The following is a 14,345-nucleotide window of genomic DNA, read 5'->3' on the forward strand; positions in this document are numbered from 1 at the left end:
CTGAGGCTGGCTCAGGCTCCCCTGCAAATGGCTGCCTAGATAGTGTGTCAGCCACTGTGTTCCGATACCCCGGATGATACTGGACATCGAAATCAAAGACGGATAGTTGTGAAATCCATCTTTGTTCAATCGCTCCAAACTTTGCTGTTTTCAAGTGGCACAGAGGATTATTGTCAGTTATCACAGTAAATTTTGACCCCAGCAAATACCCCCGAAACTTCTCAACGATCGCCCACTTGAGAGCAAGGAGCTCGAGCTTCGTGCTGCTATAATTTCTGTCATTTTTTTCTGCGTCTCTCAGCCGTCTACTAGCAAAGGCAATAACACGTTTTAGATCTCCTTGTTTCTGATATAAAATGGCGCCTAGCCCCTGATTACTGGCATCTGTCTCCACAATAAAGGGTTTCGAATAATCAGCCACCCCTAAGACAGGCGCACTAGTAAGCCGATCTTTGAGGGTGTCAAAAGCGGTTTGACATTGTTCAGTCCATAGACTCCCCAACAAGACATTAGTTCTGTTGGAGCTTTCAGTGGTCAGACATGAATTCACCACATCATGAAGTGGGCCAGCTATCTTGGAGAACCCCTGAATAAACCGTCTGTAGTAACTACAGAGCCCAAGGAATGATCTCAATTCCTTCAGTGTAGACGGAACCGGCCACTGTTTTATAACTGCCACTTTCTGAGTGTCTGTGCCAATACCATCGGCAGATATCTGATGTCCCAGAAACACAACCTCCGACTGAAGAAAGTGACATTTTTCTAACTTGACCTTGAGACCAGTGTCCTGCAGCCTGCTCAATACAGTTTCCAGCCTTACCAAGTGCTCCCGGAATGTTGAAGAATACACCAGGATATCATCTAGGTAAACTAACAGAATCTGGAAAACAAGATCATTCATGGTAGCCTGCATCAGTCTTTGGAAGGTTGCAGGTCCATTGCAGACCCCGAACGGCATACGCAAGAATTCAAAGAGGCCAAAAGGGGTTGAGAAAGCCGTCTTGTGCCTGTCTTCTTCTGCCATGGCCACCTGATGATAGCCGCTTGCTAAATCAATTGTCGAGAAGAAACAAGCCCCCTGCAGAGCATCAAAGCTCTCATCGATTCGAGGTAAGGAAAATGCGTCTTTTTTTGTTTTCTGATTTAGTTTACGGTAATCTACACATAGCCTGATACTGCCGTCTGTTTTACGTACCAGCACGATTGGCGATGCATAGGCACTATTACTATCTTGTATGACTCTTTTCCTTACCAGTTGTGAGATGTGATCCTTCACTTCTTTATACTGATTAGGAGGAATTCGACGATAGGGCTGTGTGACGGGCTCATCGTCAGTTAAGTGAATTTCATGTCTGATCTTGTCTGTGTAACCTAGGTCTTCATCCTCTAGGGCAAATATATCGATGTATTTCGTCAACAATGACCTGAGCTGAGCTTGCTCAGACTCACTTCCTCCTACTTCAATCTTATCCAAGATAACCTGCACCCGGTCTCGGTCTTGCCCATCCCTCATGTTTAAAGTCACCTGTTCAAGGTCCGCCGAGATCCGTTGAAATTTTACTTCACACCGTGGCGAGCCGTCCACACACTCTACTTTTGACAGGATACCCAAACTGGTCCTTGGTGACAACCACACGTCCTCCCGAGACAAATTCAGAATTTTTACAGGGATACAGGGACCATGCGAGTTAACGAGGGTGGGTATGACTATCAGACCTCCTGGCAATGGAGTACGGAGCGGTTCTAACAACATAGGACTTCCTTGACCACCACCCCTATTGAAACCCGTCGTTGTTATTGTCACCACCGATTCTGCAGGTATGTGCTCTGTCCATTTTCCAGCAACACGCACAATGGATTTTCTGTTCACAGTACATGTCTGGACTTTCTGGAAAACATGTCTCCACTCAGGATCTAATTTTCCTCCTAAGGTGGTATCAAATTCTGCTTGGACCAGCTGTCCACATTGACTGATTATATTCATTCCTATGATGCATGGTACTGTGTTGCCAGAGCTGGAGATGTCTTTGACCACTAGGAAACCACAATTCGGTATCTTAATTCCCTCTGCCTCCACCTCAAGCTCTAAATAACCCAGGTAGGGTATATCCAGACCATTGGCCGCTGTGAGCTTTAGCCAACCAGCCATGCAGAGAATGTCGTCATCTTTACCACTCAAATGGTCTCTGAAAAACTGCTCATTTATGGTGCTAACCTGACTTCCTGTGTCCAATAGGCCTTTAGTAGTGACGCCACAAACTGAAAGGTCTACTACAGGACATGTACCAACAGCACGTTGCAATAACTGATCACAGGTTGGAGGTGTATCTTTTGAGTCGATATGTCTCCCCCGAATTGCCTGACTCACAACAACCGAGGGCTCCCGTTTCCCTGGGAGTCAGAAGATACGGACCTAGCTGTTCTAGAGCTCTGCTTCTGAGGGCAATTCTTTGCCACATGTCCAGCGACTTGACACTTAAAACATATTGGTTGTCCATCCTCAGTGAATTTTGGCTGTGATCTAGGCCTAAAGGTTTCTACCCTTGTACTACCACCCCTTACAGTCAGATTTTTGACGGCTTGAGTGAGTTCACTAATTGCTTTGCCTTGTTCGGCCACCACCTCGAGAACATCCTCTAAGGTGACACTCTTTTTCTCTTGCACCCTGAGAATTGAACACTGTGTCATGTTAGTACTACACCGAGACTTAGTTGTTTTTGCTGAGGGCTCTTCCACGAACCACAGCCTCGCTTCATCTCGCACCTCTATCATCGTACACCTAGGGTGATCTCTCACAAATTTGAGAAGCTCTCTTCGCAGAGATGGATCGCGGATTCCTTCAACAAATTGATCTCTCAATGCCACCCTTTCATTCGCAATAGCATTGGGAGAACATTTCGAAACTAAGCCAAGGGCTTGTGACAGGGCATGAGAAAAACTGTGGAGGAGCTGAGGTGTGCTACGTCTATCTCTAAACGCCTCCCTGAGGTACTCAAACAAATCGTCAACCCCATCATCAGTAACACTGCGAAGACGTACCTCTTCCAAGGCTGTACCCCTTAACAGAGACATAACAAAATCATACTGATCTTGGTCAGACTGGTGCCTAACACGCAGCACCCGCTCGACTTCCTCTATAAAATCATCGACTGACCTGCCATCTTTCTCCATATCACCGCAATATGGTAATATGTGTCTTTCTCTCGGGACATACACATAAGACTTCTGATTCAGTGAGGAAATCGCAGCCATTGCTTGATCATGTTTACTTTGCAACTCTCTAATTTGCTCTGTTAAATTAGCTCGGCTAGGGTCATCATCTGGGTCTGACATTGTAAAATCTCACGTCCTTAAATGTCTCTATGTAAAACTCTGAAAAGGATAAGTGCTTGTTGAAGTCCTTCCAATCTGATGCAACACTGTCGAACAGTCTCTCTTAGCCCCTGGCGATGAGATCCAGCTGGGCCCTGGCGATCATCCACGACGATCCGTCTCTTTGCTCGCCACAGCCGTTCCTCCTCGCCTGCAGAAATCTTCAGTCTCCTCTTCACCACTACCGTATTACTGCACTGTACTTTTTTTTTCTTTTTTATTGCACACTCCAATAAAAACTGATTTTCCTAACTCTCTTGGAAGACCCCACTTCTGGTACCAAAATTGTGGCCACAGGAAAATGACACAGGACCAACAAATACAAATGGGGTTCTTATTTTATTCCTTATAATTAGTTAGGAGTTTCTGTTTCTCTTCTGGCAGTTACAGGCAGAAAACTCACAATAACACAAAATACAGTGCCAGTGTATCTTTAAATCACACAGCAGATTGTTTCCCAAAAAAATAAAGGAAAATGTAAAAGAAAGTACAACGTGTCACCTCTTTTTGGGTACAATAATCAAAAAGACAATACAAATACTGGAACACCAGTGACAATAATACGGTAGTGGTACTTTTTTTTCCCGTGTTTCTCACGTTACACACTGTTAAATCACTTCAACGCAAACAGGCCTCGTCTGTACATGCGGCGCGTCAGCTCAGCCACACTCACACATTCACGCAATCCTGCGTAAACATCCAACTCCCTGAATGATGACAAATTAGACTCGAACAGCAGTCATACACACATGGGCAGCCTAACTCTGCGACTTCCTCATCACGCGTTTACGTTCATTTGTTCATGCGCATACGCAATGACGTCACCCGATGCCTCTTAAAGGACCCTTCAATACATATAGTACATATTCTACAGATATGTCTCTTATTCAAATTAAAAGCATAAAGGACCCTACCTAACATCTGGTTACAGATTGATTGATTGATTGATTGAATCATTCCTCCACCAAAGTCCCCAATCAACCTCATTATTCACATCACTATGGGTTTCCTGCAAAAATATTACATCTAGTTTTTTCAAATTAATAAAATGTAACAGTGTGTCACTCTTCTTCTTATCCCTAATCCCTTTAACATTAAGGGATCCCACCCGTAAAACCTCCATAAGGAAAAGAGAGATAAGAAGAAGCCAAGTCAGGCAGAAAGAAAGTACATTAACTTTCTTTCCATAGTGATTAGATCATTTTTCCCCTCCTTACCTTCCCTTTTCCCTGTCTAATTGCAGTTAGATGTTTCTTTAACCTGAATCATTACTTACTCTCCTTGCCCACATAATAGATGCCATAAATTTGTCTAAATTTGTCTAAATCTAACGCTTTTGCCTTTTGTTTCATCAGGAAATTAATTGATTTGATCCACAGTGTAAAGGTCTTTGTTATGTAGTTCCATGGAAAGGAGGAGGGGAGAACCGGCTTGACAATATAAATTATATTTTAATTATAAACTGAAACTAAAGACACAAACACACACATGACGGACATGTCCATAAACTATCTCTCTCTCCCGCACAATCCTTCACAGTCAGCCTTTATCCCACTCGGAGGCTTGATTAGCCTGATAAGGGACTGGGTGTGTATAATCATGACCCGGCCCCATCCTCCGCCCTGCCACAGTCTTCTTTCATTATTTTTGTCATCTCAAACCCTTCTGACTATTGTTCATCATCTCTTATACTATCATCAGTGCATTGAGATATTCTGTCCAACTCATCACCTGAGCCTTCCTCTACCTCCTGTACTTTTGTGTCCTAAACTCCCACATTCAACCACTTAAGATTATCCATGCTTGTGTACACCATGTACGAGTTCTCTCTTTGACTGACATGGAAAGTAATCTCTAAAGTGCACTCGGGTGAAGTCAGAAACATGAATAACTTCTTCTAAATGAGAGTACGTGTTTGAGTGCCGTATTTTTACATCCTAACGGGATCATTCTAATCGGGCTTGCGATTTTTCCATACCGTGACCATTCTTTAACGATACTGTCATTTGAAACAAAAGATGGAACATTTCAAATTGTAATTTTAGTTGCAGGAGTGGCTAAGGGAGTCACGGGCACAAACGTTTCTTTCACCCATATGCTACTCTCTGTAATTTGCTTAATTAATTGTTCTGTTTTCAAAAACACAACAACTGCTTTATTCATCCACGAAGCTGAGATGACATTATCAAACCCAACGGATTCTCCTATACAACAAGCAAATTTTCGACACTCATGCCGGGCTCTGGCCAAAAACACACAACTCTTCCTTACTCTATATTTCTATAAACTAAGGAGGGGAAAAAAGTAGAATTAGAAAATCACCACAATTTTCCACACTCGCACCACCACTTGACTCTCAGATCGACCCACTCCCGGCATGCAACAGAGAGAGAGAGAGAGAGAGAGAGAGAGAGAGAGAGAGAGAGAGAGAGAGAGAGAGAGAGAGAGAGAGAGAGAGAGAGAGAGAGAGAGAGAGAGAGAATGTGAGTGTGAGTGTTTTTAATTCTAAAAATGCTACAAATTTAGCAGGGTTAGGTTAGGGTGTGGGTTAGGTTTAATCTATTTTATTAATAATTATATTTAAATCATAACAATAGAAGTCTATAATACTGGAGACCCTCATTTAGATTGCTAGGAAAACAAGTATGTTTGTGCTTTTGTGTTTATATGTAATTATATACATAGTAGTTGTTCATTGCCAGAACTGTAAGGCAGCAAAGTGTGAACCCATGAATTGTGATCTCAAAGACCTGGATATGAACTCCAGCTAATATGTTAACATGACTGCCTGGATCTGGACTGGGACCTATGCCTTTGTAAGCATATCTTGAGTGGTTTTACCTCTATATACCCATCCTGTTGTCTATTGTGATCTGATGCTTCATGTTTTTCTCTGTCTAGGCTGATTTTCAGACAGTTCTACTGGCTGGAGCTGCTGAAATAGAAACATCTCAGCCTGATCTCATAGTCATCTCACACAAACAACAGCAGGTATGTCCATGAGACTTTCATTATTCTGCAGATATGATTAAGCCTGCTAAAACATCATCTTAGACCAACTTGACTTTCCTCACCCTGGCTGGTTTATGCTAGCTTGATGCCGGTGGACCATAACTAGCAAAACTAGAGTGCACAATGACTTTTCTTGATGTATTTTAGTGCAGTCATTATTTTTCATAGCCAGTCAATGATATGCTTTATCTAATCTTTTACTGACTCTACTACAGATAAATATTACAGTAAGTAAAGAAGGAGCCAGTGGGGACATTCCGGTTGGTATTATTATTATTGGAAGTGTCATGGTGTCTTGTCTCCTCCTTTTGGCTCTAGCCACTGTTATTTTATGGAAGGTATGTGATCTTTGCATTAGCATGACTTTATTGGCTTCACTGTATATTTGACAAAGGAAAATCCTGAAAAATGCATCACTAAAAATGTTATCTTATACTGATGTCCTACCAGCTTGGCTTTTTTAAGAGAAAGCAGTTACCACAGACAGGGAATGAACAGGACAAAGCAGAGGAAGGGGGCCTGTTCCAGCATGAATGGGACAAACAGACTCAGGTCTCTGGACACATGAGTATGCAATAGATCTTCCTAATTGAAGCACTGTTGGAATGCTGAAAAACTGGCAGATATAAGCTTCTTCTTGTATACTTGCTTGCTGTAAATTGCTGATGTGCTGCTTATGTGATACATGCTTTGAGGTTGCCTCAAGGTTTACAGTGAAATGACTGATATTCAGTCTAGAGCCCTTTGAGGGTGAAATTCAAACTCCTACCTCTCTTTCTGGGGTGCGTTTCCCATACAACTATTTAACTCACTGCTTACCCACCATAGTGCGACGCATTGTTACAGAAATGAACTGGCTTGTGATGACTGGAGTAGTTACAACCACATAACTTTGAGATGCTTTTTGCGAATGTTATATGGAACTACGGTTTAGAGAAACACCAAATCACTGAACTATGTTGTTAACAATGGAACTTGCAAATTGGCTAATGATGCTTTTGGGAAACACACCCCTGGTGGATTTTTGTTAAAGTCAGTTTGTTTACATGCACTTTACAAGTTGGATTTCAGTCAGACTAAAACAATAACTCATCTTTTTAAAATGTCATGTTAATGCTTTAGTCTGACTAAAATCTTACATTTTTCGGATTGTTGTGAAGTTGGACTAACAGACCTGCATTATGCAATCGAAGTACTGCTTCATCCAGCATGTATATACACATTAATCGGACCAAAATTGGCCATACATGCCCTGAAAGACAGAGGTGATGCATAACGTGTATTTAACAGTTCCTCAGCGTACAACCTTCCTTCAAATATTGGTTTACGCATTGTCATACGCACATGTGACAGACAGATGAAGACTATAGCTCGACTATGCAAAAACCTACTCTAGTACTATTATAACTGCACATGTAAAAATACTGCATCATTTCAGCACCACTAGTGGCCACAAATGGAATTGCAATAAGAATAATTGTTTCCAAACAGGTTTCCCAAACACTTGAAAAGTGGGTTAGGTTTTTGGGACAAGGTTAGGTGTTAGACAATTTTATACAATTATAAGCTTCAAATTTCTGCCTTTAAACCCTCCAAATATTGGCTCCATTCTCTTCCATTGTAAGTGCCTCTCTGTAACCTAGAGGGACGAGTTGAAATTTAGTGGCAAAAAGAATAGTTTAACCAAAAAACTATTTAATTCTGTCATGATTTACTCTCGTATATAGAATTTTTAAAGAATATTCAGGTCTGTTGATACATTTTTAATAAATTGGTAATTGATAGTGAATCCCTTTGAAGAATGCAAAAGTATCAGAAAAAATAGTAGTCCATGTGACTCGTGTCATATTCCAAGTCTTCTGAAAGCTTACGATTTTTCAGTGAAAGTCTTTGCATCCTTTGGACGTTCATGACACTGTAAGAGAAGTGCGATCACAGTAGCATGAATATTTACATGAGAACTTGAGTTTAGCACTAAACACACTCAAGTTCTCGCTTGAAAATATGCATGCTACTGTGAACGCACTTCAAGTATGGGACAACATGAGGGTGAGTAAAATTATGACAGAATTTTATTTTTAGGTGGAGTGTTCTTTTAAGATAATATTATTGCATTTCAAAACATCACAACTGTTCACTGTCATACACAATGTTCTTTGCATTTTTCATTTTATATTCACAGAATTGGGATGGAAGTATGAAATGAGTTTGTGCATGCAGTAGAGCAGGGATGTGCTTCCTTAAAGACAGAGGGGAATGGGGGAAGACAGGGAGACGTTTATGGCTCTGTTAATTCCTGTGTGTCCTCAACATTCTTGTTGAAACTTGCTTCAGTATGTAGCTACATGGCTTTAAGTCAATGGAATCGTTCACCCAAAAATAATTTACTCCTAAATGTGTATGACTTTCTTTCTTCAGCTGAACAAAAACAAAGATTTTTAGAAGAATATCTCAGCTCTGTATGTCCATACAATGCAAGTGAATGGTGATCAGACTTTTGAAGCTCCAAACATCGCATAAAGGCAGCATAAAAGTAATCCATATGACTCCAGTGGTTAAATCTTTATCTTCAGAAGCGATATGATTGGTGTGGGTGAGAAACAGATCAAAATGTAAGTCCTATTTTACTCTAAATCTCCACTTTCACTTTCACATGTTCTCACGAGTGAAACTGAACAGGCACCACACGTGGCTTTCAGTTGTAAAAGTGAAAGTGGTGATTTATAGTAAAAAGGACTTACATTTTGATCTGTTTCTGTCACACACCTAACATTTTGCAACTGAAGATTTAACCACTGGAGTCATTCAGATTACTTTTATGTTTATTTGATTTTTGGAGCTACAAAAGGAGAAGGAGAAGCGATCTATCTACAGGAGTCTGCAGTTGAATGTAAGTGTGTTTATTTCATTGTTTTTAATGTTGTTAGAGTGGTATAGTCTCGCCGTAACCTCCGTTCCCTCTCATCCTCTCACCTTTCCACTGATGTCTCTACCTCTCTTCCCAAAATAAAAGTATTTTCCACGCTTGATGTAAAAACACTGCCACAGACACAATTTACTCTTCACCGCCAAGAACTGCTGGACGAAGTCCTCAACGTATCGCCGAAAAGTCCAATCTATGAGATGGCCGCGTTGAGAAAGCGGGCTTTGTCAGCATCCCTCATCTCGACCAGATTCAGCCACAGGTGGTGTTCCTGGACCACCAAGGTGGACATCGCCTGCCCGAGTGCTCGCGGTCGCCGAGCACAGCTCCTGCAGCACATCGGGATCAGGACTACCCACGTGCAGTTCTTTTAGTGCCTTTGCCTGGTGTACCTTCAAAATGGCCATGGCATGCAAGGCAGAGGCGGCCTGTCCAGCAGAACTGTAGGCTTTGGGCACCAGAGACGACGTAGTCCTACAGGCTCTGGAGGGGAGCGCCGGTCGATCCCGCCAGGTGGCAGCATTTTGCGGGGAATTATCTGGTGAAACCGCACCCATTGAACTCCCCAAATCGCCTCCAGTGCCAGCCGGGCCGGCCTCATACCCGTGCACGCGACGTGCAGAAGGAGATAAAGCTGCTGGGAATGCACCTTATATCCAACAGCATATACTTCTGAAGAGGTTAATGGAACAGCAGTAGTATTCAGCTCACTGATAGTACAACCGCTCGGCTCCGAAGAAAAAATCTGAATGGAATCGCATTTCAGCTCCTTTTATACCCGCATGTTCCAAATTCCACTCACCAATTCTCATTGGCCTTTTCTCAAAGAATGGGAGGTGTTCGGGGCTCTCAAGAAGTGTCACTACATCCACACAACTTGACAAAGTGAGTGACAGAAGGGGAACTTATGTTACCACATAAAACAAAATAAAAAACTTTTTTAGGTAAACATTTTTTTTTTTTTAGTTTCCACTGAAAACTTTGGCAAACTCAAGGATCTATTTGAACTTAATTTAACCCATACAAATAACTATTGCTGGTGTAACTTAATTTGTCTAGTAAATTTAGTCAGTAAATAATTTTTTTGAATTTATTAAGCTCATTTAATTTTACCCCACAAAATATTTTTTCAAGTGTCCTAACTATTTTATTACAGGTTGTTTGCGTTGGTAATTCCTCAACAGGAAGTAATATGTTTTAGTTGATGGATGTTGACACCCTTTTCATCACTTCTGTCAATTCAGTATTTTTGAGCATCACGTTGTGTATAACTTTTAACCTTATTAAATGTACTTTTACCATAAATGGTAACGTTTAATCGTTTGAAGGGGTAGGTCTACACTAGGGTATAGTTTGAGCAATTAGTGACGTTCAACAGTTCCGTCCTTCTCCGCCCCGTTCAGGGCTGTTACAAACACACACACACACGCACGCACACACACTGGATGCAGAAACACTGGAATGCTTGCGTGGATGCTGCAATAATATGGACTTTAAAATGAATGTTCTACTGGTACTTTTCGCCTTTTTGTGTAAGTATTAACGCACACATGCAGGATATGTATTATTAAAATAGTTGCGTAATTTCAACCAGCCTAATGTTAATAACACCCTTAAGTTTAAATAACAGGTGGACTGTTGTGTTGTAGATATTTGAGAGATTCAATTTTTTAAAGAGCATGTATGGAAGGAAGAATGACTGTCTCAGTTACCATTAAAGTGAATGGTGACTGAGGCAGTCAGTCCCTATTCTTCCTAACATCTCTTTTTAAGTTCCACCAAAGAAAATCAGGGGCTGTTCATACCGAAAGTGTTTTTGTGTTTGTCTGCATTTTTTTTCTTCTTCTTCCTCTTCATCTTCTTTTTTTTTTTTTTTTTTTTTTTTAGCTTTTATGCTTTGTCAAGTTTAAAACAATGTAAACTTCTAAAAACGTGACAAGTCACATTTTCATTTGTTGCGCTGCATCTATTATTTTTTAACAGTCTGAACAGCATCTGTAAGTTATACAGGCTTGGAGCTATATGAGGGTGAGTAAATGGTGACAGAATTATTATTTTTAGGTGTAATTTCCTTTTAAGCCTTTTTGTTTCAGTTCTTTGTTTATTTAATATGCACTGTATGTAAATGCGCATGTAAATTACAATTTGCTTTTGACATTTTTGTCAGAGGTAGTTATAATAGCATATTTTGTCCTTACATTGGGGAATAAAAACTAAGTAATCAGAAGTGTAATTTTGATACTTGCAAGGCATTCAATGAATTAGCATAATGTATGACTGCTAAAAACTGCTAAAATTCAGACAGGAAGTGAACATGTGCAGGAAACAACTAAACCATACAATGACCAAAATGTGATGACATGTTTCAGATGATAAAGAATGCTAGACAGAAGTGTTCTCATTCTGTGTCTGTTCTGAATGGTGTCAAAGATCAACATCTGAAATGGGTTATCTGGCTTACTGTTAATAATGCAGGCACTGGACTGGAACAATCTCTCTCTCTCTCCCCCTCTCTCTCTCTCTTCATCTGTCTAACCCCACAGTCTGACCTCTCCTTTTTTAAGTTCCTCTGTCTTGTTTCATGTGTCCTTCAGTGCTATCTGCACACTACACTGTTTAAATGCTCTCTTTGTGTAATATCTGTGCCAATGTCTCTTTAAATTCTTGTTTCCACACTTATAAATGGAGAACTCTGCAAGAGAAAATATTTGCTGCTTGATTCATGCCTATGGACTTTATTGCACACTTTCCAGCTTGTGTTTTTCTCTGAATTTAAGAATGTGTGTAAAGTTTGGCACAGAATATCAGTACTAGACATCAGGACACATAGAATATATATATTATTTAACAGATGACCAGAATTGATATTACAGAGCTCAAAGAGCTTTGAGAGCATAAGTTAAACAAGGACTGATTACAAAAAATAACTCTGGCAAGATTTGCAGGAGACAGGTCCTGTGCAGGCATGTTTCTGCATTTTATTAGTCTCTGAATATCAGTTGAAATCTCCTCGTTTGACCTCAGCTTGTAGACCTTTGCTGTTTTTTCTCCATAAACTTTAAGGTAAAAAAAACAATCAAAGTTTCAGTCAAGTCTAAAAGACCAGTCTCAACAGAAACATTTATAGTACATCAGCAATGACATTTCACAGTCATCTGAAGTATTTTTCTACAATGGGACATGCAGAACTGTCCAATTGTGGTCTATAACATCTGATAACGACCTGAGAAAACAAATCACACAAAGATTCTCTTATCATGTGAATTATAATGACCAATAAACCAGCTACTGCACATTTCATAAACTCAACCCATTTTGAGCAAACGCACTGAGAACATTTTCCTTTGGTGTAATTTGTGTATATTGCAGTCACTTAGATTTAAATTACATTTAGATTATATTCAAATGTTTTGAATCAGCCTTTAGAAGTAGAGGTGCAAAAAAGTATTGTTTCCCCTGTTTATTGAGTTTTAAATTAAGTTAAAAGATTTCATGCAAATACATTCAGATGTGGTATAATGCTCTTGCACCATACTCATGTGGTTTATCATTCTGTTTAAGTGTTGTTTACTATCTCCAACAGTGCCACATCAAAGTATCACTGCACACAGTTACTCCATCACTCATCTGTGCACATCTCATGTTGTGGCATGTCTACATATCTCTTACCTTATTAACAGAAAAAGCACCTCCACATTCAGATGATAGAATGGGCACTCAGACTGGTAATCTGGCATACCAGGCATTTTCCCGGTGGGCCGATCCACTTTGGGGGCGATCAGGGGCAGACTGGCCATCGGGAGAACCAAGCGGGCTGGCGTGTCGTTTGCGAAACGGGTAGAATGGGCCCCGATAAGCTAAAATGAGGCCAGTTGCTATGTAAAATCCCAGGCCGATTACTCTTCTGTCCTGCTATCAGCTCTACTTTTACATCCTTGTTGTTGTTTTAGTTTTTTTCTGTGTTGCATAAATGTGTGTTTATGTGTGTTGGGAGATGTTGTGTATTTACTGAGATAGGTAACAGATTTTTTGCAATGTCTCTACAGTTTTTAGCATTGATATCACTCAGGGATTTAACGTGGGGACTTCAGGAGCTAAGATCTTCTCAGGGTCAGCAGCAGAACAGTTTGGCTACACTGTACAACAATTCAGCAATGCACAAGGAAAATGGTAAGATGTGTAAGATATTATGGTAAGTGTGTTTTGTGTTGTATTGTTTAGTTTTGTTTTGAAAATGTGTCTGTTGTTTGTGCTTACCCAAGTTGAATCCCTGCTCAAAGTGGCAGATGCTGGAAGTGTTGTTGAACGTATGGACACATGTGAGCATCAGTGTCCAGGTAAAATTTCGACAGAGTGGTGCCAAAAGCGAGTCAATAGTCAGCAGGAACACATATTAACAACCATACGTCCTGTGCCGGTCCTCCGTATAGGCAAACTAAGCTTAGGGCCTCCGATCTGCCAGAGGACCAACACACAAATCTTTGCTAAGGGCCCCCAAAAGGCTAGGACTGGCACTGCATATGCCATAAACCTTACCCCAAGCCTAAACCTAACTGTCAGTGGAGTAAAATTTTTATTTTAAAGCATAACCTCCTAATTGTGCTCACCAATTACTTTCTGGTTTCCATAGGACCAGAACCCATGTCTTAAAGATTGCTCTATATGGAAAGTAGTGGCACCACACAAAAAGGTGAATATGTTCGAATGCATGCAGAAATGTCTGATGTGGAATTGGCTTGTCTGTAATTCAGCAGAATAGGATCGTTTTCAGGGTGCATTTGACTGTACTAAAATACAAATCTAATTAATAATACTTCTCGATTTTGGAGCCACCATGTGGACATTTCACCTCAACATCACTTCCAGCTTCGGCATCTGGGGGCAGTGGTTCGAATTTCGGTACACTAAAAAAATTATTTGGCCTATTTTTACCCATTTAAATTTTATTACGAAGTTACAACAAATTGAATATTGTAATTTTTAACTAAATTGAATTATTAAAACTTTAAATATTTAGTTTTTTTATTGTATTTTCTTA

The 14,345-nt window shown here is 40.5% G+C and overlaps 1 protein-coding gene across 1 annotated transcript in view; it reads left to right on the top strand.

Moving 5' to 3' along the window:
- Positions 1-10,740: 10,740 nt before the first annotated feature.
- The window catches only part of itga2.2 (integrin, alpha 2 (CD49B, alpha 2 subunit of VLA-2 receptor), tandem duplicate 2), a 41,588-nt gene continuing 37,983 nt past the window's right edge, over positions 10,741-14,345 (top strand). Inside the window, exons 1-2 of the mRNA XM_052117322.1 lie at positions 10,741-10,839; positions 13,354-13,477. Of these exons, the coding sequence (XP_051973282.1) occupies positions 10,794-10,839; positions 13,354-13,477 (170 nt within the window). The 5' untranslated portion in view covers positions 10,741-10,793. The remainder of the gene's footprint in view (positions 10,840-13,353; positions 13,478-14,345) is intronic.

The sequence above is a fragment of the Xyrauchen texanus genome, chromosome 44 (assembly GCF_025860055.1).
Source record: "Xyrauchen texanus isolate HMW12.3.18 chromosome 44, RBS_HiC_50CHRs, whole genome shotgun sequence".
NCBI lineage: Eukaryota > Metazoa > Chordata > Actinopteri > Cypriniformes > Catostomidae > Xyrauchen > Xyrauchen texanus.